This window comes from Mastomys coucha, unplaced genomic scaffold, assembly GCF_008632895.1.
Source record: "Mastomys coucha isolate ucsf_1 unplaced genomic scaffold, UCSF_Mcou_1 pScaffold22, whole genome shotgun sequence".
NCBI classification, from domain to species: Eukaryota; Metazoa; Chordata; class Mammalia; order Rodentia; family Muridae; genus Mastomys; species Mastomys coucha.
In genome coordinates this window covers 114,807,196-114,814,931 of record NW_022196905.1, presented here as the reverse complement: position 1 = coordinate 114,814,931, position 7,736 = coordinate 114,807,196, and the positions used below count along the sequence as shown (strand labels likewise).

The 7,736-nt window shown below is 45.1% G+C and overlaps 1 protein-coding gene across 1 annotated transcript in view; it reads right to left on the bottom strand.

The window, feature by feature from the left end:
• Hectd4 (HECT domain E3 ubiquitin protein ligase 4) overlaps positions 1-7,736 on the bottom strand; it is a 160,857-nt gene that overhangs the window by 100,589 nt on the left and 52,532 nt on the right. Inside the window, 2 exon segments of the mRNA XM_031391135.1 lie at positions 327-485; positions 4,393-4,585. Of these exon segments, the coding sequence (XP_031246995.1) occupies positions 327-485; positions 4,393-4,585 (352 nt within the window).

Here is a 7,736-nt window from a genome sequence, read left to right as displayed (position 1 = left end):
GCAGAGGCAGAGGCAGAGGCAGAGGCAGAGGCAGAGGCAGAGGCAGAGGCAGAGGCAGAAGCAGGCAGGTAACTAGAAGTTCAAGGCCAGCCTGGTCTATGGACAGAGTTCCAGGACAGCCAAGGCTATAGACATGGCTTCTGGCTATGCTGCCATGCCTCCCCTTCCATGGCAGAGCCTTAGACCTTCAGAACAGCAGCAAAATAAACTCTCTCTCCCTTATCTCTTCCTTAACTTGCCTTGGTCATGGTGTTTTTTCAGAGCAACAGAAAAGTGATTAGTGCAGAGATATATCAGAAACAGCATTCCAAATAAAACATACTTACTTTTTAAAGACGAAAGACCACTTGTTCCACCAAAAAGAGAGCGGGTAGCAGAGCTGCCTGACCCTCCTGGAGGTGGGACCAGCATCACCAGGTAAGTGCCACAGGTGTACATGGGTGTCTTCCGCAGCATTTTCAGAGGAAGGCCACAGCTAGTATTTGCTGGAGAAGGAATGAAAATGCTTACTGAAAGCATTTCACACTCTTATGAATGGGTTACAAAATGGGCTTGGCTATAATGAGGAGTCCAAACTGAAACAAAGACAGGCTACAATTAGGCAGAGAGGGAGTTAGAGAGATGGCTCAGTGATTATGAGCACTGGCTGCTTCTCCCAAGGACCCAGCTTTGATTCCCAGCTCCTACATGGCAGCTCACAACTGCCTAGGACTCTAGTTCAGGGGATATGAATCCCTCTTCTAACCTCTGAGGGTACTAGACACACAAGTGGTGCACAGACATAAATGTAGGCAAAATACTTGAAATAAATTACATATATATGTACATATGTAATACATATACATATATATATATACATACATATATATATATATATATATAGAGAGAGAGAGAGAGAGAGAGAGTGTAAGCAGAAAGAGCAGGAATTATCTTCTGACCCCAAGTCTCCCATGGGATGGTCTGACTGCCCTAAAGTTGTTCCCAATGTCCAGTATGCCTAAGGACCTAAAATTTTTTCCAAAAGAATAAAGGCTCAGTTGGAATAAATCTCAAAACAGAATTCCTATTGTTTGAGCTTTAACTGGGAATTGATACCTTAATTTAGTTGTTTTTCATTTTATAAAAAAACAATATTTGAAACAATGTATCAGTGGCTGGCCTGGTGTTTACAGATAACCACCTGACTCTGGCCCCAGAGTGTCCAGCTTAAAGTAAATCCTTGATAAGTCTGTGACTTTACATTCACTGCAAACAGCTCTTATCACAGAATCAACCAAACCTTCCAGCTACCCAGGGGTTTCAGAATATCTCTCACATGGGAATTTTAAACCTATATTGTTTACAGTAATCCATTACATACACATTTCTATTTTGAGGGTCAGTGACAAACGATACCATCAAGGGAATAATTACTGTTTCTAGTCAGGAGGTCTGAAATGCACACCATCTCCCTGACCATCGCCCTGATCCCTGGCACTGAAGTGTAGGGTAGGTGAGCTCAGACAGGCCCAACCATGTCAGCGGGAAGTTCACCAGAGCTTCAGGAAGCTGTCACACGACTAATTGTTCAAGGTCTCGACAGACAGAAAATCATTCTCGGGGATTTAGATTAAAAGAATATACAAAATGAAATCTTTCTCATTTTTAATCTGCCCACAGAAACCAGAAGGTGGTACTGGCTTGTCTGGAGCTGGAGTGACAGGTGGTTGTGAGCAGCTAGGAATCCAACTCTAGAATTGTGCAAGAGCAGCAAGGAAACCTATTCTCTCTGATGTTTTGACTACTTCTATATTCTAAACAGCTCCATTTAAAAAAAACAGAACAACAACATAAGCCCTCAACAAATATGTTCTTCCTTCAGGACATCAATTTCTGGGATAATGAAAATCCATAAAGTTAATGAATGAGTAGAAAACTTCACCAGCTTTATAGCCTAATGTTCACTAACCTGTTCTCACACAGACTTACTATCAGGTAATATGTTTTAGCTTGTCACAGAATAAAACTTTACATTTTAAAAATTATTTTTATTTCTATTATTTATTGATAGGGTAATATACATATTTGCATACGTGTATATCAAGTGTGCATATGCATGGATTTGGAGGCCTGAGGTCAACTTCAGGTGACACTACTAAGGAGTTGTCAACTTTATTTCTGTTGTTTCTGTTTTGAGGAAAGGTCTCACTTCCCTTTGTAGCCCTAGCTGTCCTGGAACTATGTAAACCAGGCTGGCCTTGAATTCAGAGAGATCTGGACCCCTAGTTCTGAGAGTACAAGCATGCAGCACCATACCCAGTTTTTTTCCTTGTATGCTGGGGATTGAATTCAGGTCCTCATTCTTGCTTGGCATGATTTTACCAACTAAGCTATCTCCCTAGCTCCAAAGCTTCAAACTTTCTGAATATTTAATTAATTTTTCACAGATCCATGTAGTCTAGAAGAGCTAGTAGGTTTTCAGTGTAAGACATCATGTTAAATGAACACAAAAATTCATATGAAAGTACAACAAAATCACATTCTGAATAAGGATACCAGTTTTTCACAAAAATCTAAATGTATTTTGTTGAGGTTTTGTGTGTTTGTGGGATTTTGACACAGGATAGTGTCTTTTTGTAGCTGAGGCTGGCCTCAAACGCACAGCAATTCTCCTGCTTCTTTCTTTGAAGTGCTGGGATTATAGGGATGAGTCATCACACCCTAATAAAAATGGTAAAGATAGTATTGCCTTTTGAGGTCTTTAAAAAAAAACTATATATATAATTTTTGGGGTTCTAGGGATCTCTCTCTCTCTCTCCCTCTCTCTCTCTCTTATACACACACACACACACACACACACACACACACACACACACACATACACACACACACACACATCGCTGGAGACATGGTTCCACAGTTAATAGCTACTGTTGTTTTTCCAAAGACCCAGGTTCAATTCCAATACCCTCATGGTGGGTACTGGAACATCTGTAACTCCAGTTCCTTGAAATCTAACACTCTCTCCTGACCTCCAGGGGCACCAAAGACACAAGGGTAGTATACAGAAACGTGGGCAAGCAAAACACACAAACACATAAAATAAAAATAAAATGCTGGGCGGTGGTGGCGCACACCTTTAATCCCAGCACTTGGGAGGCAGAGGCAGGTGGATTTCTGAGTTCGAGGCCAGCCTGGTCTACAGAGTGAGTTCCAGGACAGCCATGGCTACACAGAGAAACCCTGTCTCAAAAAAACCAAAAAAATAAAAATTTAAAAAAAAGAAAAGCACAGGCAGCACTAGCCGGGCACTGTAGTATACCCCTGCAAGCCCTACTTGGGTGGCAGAGACAAGGGTCTAGAGTTTGAGACCATCCTTGGCTACATGAGATCTTGGTGGAGGATTGCTGCAGAGGCAAGAGACATGATATTCTTTTCCTTTAAAGAAAGAAAATTTAATGACTATACTACAAGGAACGTGGTGAGCATGGAGGTACAAACACAGATGAAGATTTTAGCCTGTCATGAAAGTGTTTACACTTTACACTTATTTATTTAGTGTGTGTGTGTGTTTGTATGTATGTATGTATATTTGTGTGTCTGTGTGGTGCATATGTTTATGTACATATGTGTGTGTGTGGTCTGTTTATGTGTGTGTGGTGTCTATGTGTGTAGTGTGTGTACACTGGCGTACAGAGGTCAGGAGATGACTCTGTAGAGTCGGTTCTCTGCTTTCACCTTTCTGTGGTCCCAATAACCACACTCAGCTCATCACCCTGACCACAAGTATCTTTCTACAATAAGCCATCTTGCCAACCCCCAAAACATTCACATAGGATTAAAAAAAAGAACTGTCTGTGCAAACCATCTCCTTTAACTTCAAACTTGGACTAACCTAGGCTAAAGTATTCACATTGATACCACAGAGGCCCATGGCAACAAGACGATGTCCTTTATTCTAACACAGGCAATAAAGTATTTACTGGTCAGCCTCATAGGAGTTCACCATAAGAGCTTTTCCTCCTAGTATTTCAAACAGTGGAAGAAAGGATTAACAAAAAATATCAAATCCATTTTTAGCTCAGATCTAGCTTTTTTTTTTTTTGAGAGCATGGGGCAGAGTTTGGGGCAGAGAGATCTCACATAGCATAGGCTGGCCTCCAACTCATGGTTTCCCTGCCTTAGCTTCCTAAGGCTAGGACTGTGTTGTGTACTGCTGTAGCTAGCTGTATTTTCCTGCACATTTTCCCTGACAGTGATGGTGAAAACAGCTCCAGGTGTGGCAGAACTGCTCCAGGGCTCCACTGTGCCCACAGCCCAGACATGATGCTCACGTTGAGTGCAGGTGAGGTGAGCTCAGCAGGCTGCAGCGCCTGCCCGCCATGGGCAGGCGGTCAGGAAGAGACAACGCACCTGCTTGATCCTCCTTCAGCGTGTTGGAGATGGTGGAGCCGGTCAGGGCCGCGAGAGTCGCCGATGGAGAAGCTCTGTACCGAGACAGTCTGCTCAGGAGCATCTCATTAATGCTTTTAGCAGACTCACCCTCTTTTCTCATTAGGATTGTGCGTTCCTGAAGCGGGTTGGCTACAAATACCCCATTTTCCACCTGATATTTAAAGAAAAAAAAGGGCCTGAGATGATGCTTCCGTTCAGTCAGCAGAAACTTTGAGGCTACCTCTGTGACCTGAGTGCTTACAGAGCATTTTCCAGCCACCCAAGCAAACACACCTCACCATATAAACCACTCCCATGCTCCAGAGATGCTGCTTCAGGCAGGGAAGGCTAAGCTCAACCTCAGAGCTGTCATCTTTCATGGCAGCCCATAATCAAAGTGAAATCAGCCAGCATTAATACAATCTGCAAAACACTATTGATTAAAACACTTATATTGAGTCCCACGGGCCACTGTTCACTAACTATAAGCCTTCTGACAGGGACACAGAAGACAGGGAGAACAAATCCACGAGTCTTGATCTGCCGCTGAGGACTACTGTGAGGCTGATGTGTTCTGGAAACCTAGCTAGTTCTAAGACCGAAACACTCTTCCCACAGAAGCAAGCTGCCTGGCCATGGCAGAGGAACAATCCTGGAGCGAGCCAGCCTGGCTAAAACATGAGCCAAGCTTCAAGTGCTCCTCGGTGGGACTCAGAGTTCTCTCACTCAGCACTGACGACTCAAAGTCTCTCAGCAGCCCAGAGTGTGCCTCAGCACACACAATACCTGCCTGCTTTCCTTCCCTGTCTGTCTTCCTTCCATCTTTCTTTTCCTTTTTTTGAGACAGGATCTCATGTAACCCAGGAGGGCCTCAAGTTCATATGCAGCCAAAGCTGGCCTTGAACTCCTAATGTTCTGACTTCCAGCACTGAGATTACAGAGCTGTACATGAGGTGTCTGCCTTCTTTTTTCAAACCTTTCCTAGCCTACCTTATTGTTAAAGATTCAGGGTGTTTCCCAGAATGATTCTCTTTCTCATTTTCTCTCCAAGTCAAGGCCCAGATCCTGTGTTTTTCCCGTTGTCAACTTCCTAAGAAGAAGCATGTCACTTGGGCACTTGAGATAGCCTCCGGGTCCTGGCTCCTCTCTACTGTCCTCCTCGTGTCTGTCCTGACAATCTTCTCTGCTTTCAAACACAGAACAGTCTGCTCCAATTCACTGTCAAATGACTCAGCTCTGGGCCAATGAGACGGCTCAGGAAGTAAAGGTCTTTGCTGCCACACCTAGTGACCTGAGTTCAATTTCTGGAACACACATAGTGGAAGGAAAGAACCAATTTCCACAAGCTGTCCTATTGCCTCCATATACACAACAGCATGTATGCACATATATGTGTGTGTAAGAATGCATTTTTAAGCTAGGCAGTGGTGGCACATGTCTTAGCACTTGGGAGGCAGAGGCAGGCGGATTTCTGAGTTTGAGGCCAACCTGGTCTACAGAGTGAGTTCCAGGACAGCCAGGGCTACTCAGAGAAACCCTGTCTTGAAAAATCCTTTTTAAAAAAATGCATTTTTAAAACAATGATCTAAAAACTTTGATCTATCTCAGGAGGCCTGTATAATCAATGCCCTTGCAAACCTAGACTCCTGGACATGGAGGGTCTCAGAAATCCATCCCAGCAAGAAAGATAGCAAGCCTGGCCTGCTGCTGCAGCCCTTGAAGACAAGAGGAAATGAGGGTGTCAGGGACTAAGTCTTTAGAAGCCCACAGAAAGCAAAGCCAGGGTCCAGAAGGGAAGGCGTGTGGTATACAAGCGGTGAGAGAAAGCACAACTGAGAAATACAGTCCAAAAGTCAGGGGACCCCCAAACTGCTGCTCTGCTCCCACACCTTCTGCTTCTGACTCCTCCGAGGTTTACCTCTTTTTGTTTGTTTGTTTTTGTTTTTGTTTTTGTTTTTTCGAGACAGGGTTTCTCTGTGTAGCCTTGGCTGTCCTGGAACTCACTCTGTAGACCAGGCTGGCCTCGAACTCAGAAATCCGCTTGCCTCTACCTCTGCCTCCCAAGTGCTGGGATTAAAGGTGTGCACCACCACCACCCCGCCACCCTCCCCCGCTCTAGGTTTACCTCTTAACTCTACCTTCTCGTAAGCAGAAGTCTGGACAGCCTACTGCAGCCTAAAGACCGAGACACCGCACTGCCTTGCCCTTGACTCCCTTGCAGGTGGCCTTGGCTGCAGCTCTCTGGAGTCCCTGCTTTTGTGGTGTCCATGGCATCTGCTTACTCTGGCTTGTGTCTGTGGGCAGAGCCCAGGCACCCTGCCCCTCCTCTCCTGCCTCCTAGCTCCACACCTCTGCTCACAGAAGCCATTGCCTTTGGTGTCCAAGACATCAGCTGGAACACTGTGCCCAGACTCTCTGGGGCTGGCCCATTCCCCTCCTCAGATCTCAGACAGTCACCAACTCAGTCCCTGATTACCAGTCAGCTCCCCACCATCCCCAACTGAGCACACTACACTGTTTAGTTTCTGCGCATACTCACCTCTCAGAAACAAACACATAATAACTCATTCATGCCTGTCGTTGAATGCCAGCTGCCTGAGAGGAGCCTACAGCCTTGTTCACTGAGAAGGTATTCCCCATAGGACCTCCCTCAAACACCTCTGTGGCAACAGCTCATTTTCTCTACTACATCTGCCTTAAGCCACATCACCAGTCACATCCCTGCCTTGCATTTCTACTTAAGTCCCCCTTTGCCCCTAAAATTTAACACACTGCCTCTTTACTGCAGTGTTCTGCCCCACCCCCATGCTCTATTTATGCTACACAACTCTAAATATAACCCTGTAAAAGCATCCAAGACAAAAATCAATCTCCTTAAGCTGGTGTTCAAAAGCATTACCCATCTGGCCCTCAGGAATCGATAGTGAATGTAAAACAATCTCTCAGTGCACATGGTGCTCTGCAAACTGAGACGACAAGGCACCAGTGAGCAGCAAGGAAGAGCAGGCTAGGGCATGAGTACTTAATCTGCAGAACCTTAAGTGCTGGGGGAGACTGCACTCTAAGCCAAGCAACCACCATCTTGGGGAGTTCAGCTGCACCCCCTTGTACAAAGGGTTATCCTTTGGTTTGTTAACTAATCCCTCACAGAGAAGTGAGGAAGGGCAGAGACCCTCACTTGAATATCTAGCCATTCCACATCACCTATTGTATGCATCTCTGCCTCAGCTGTTTGTGGCCTGAGAAGGGCTACAGTACATAGACTCAGAGGAGACTGGGGACGGGGTCTCCTGAATCGTCTGTAAGGAAGCCGTACATAGACT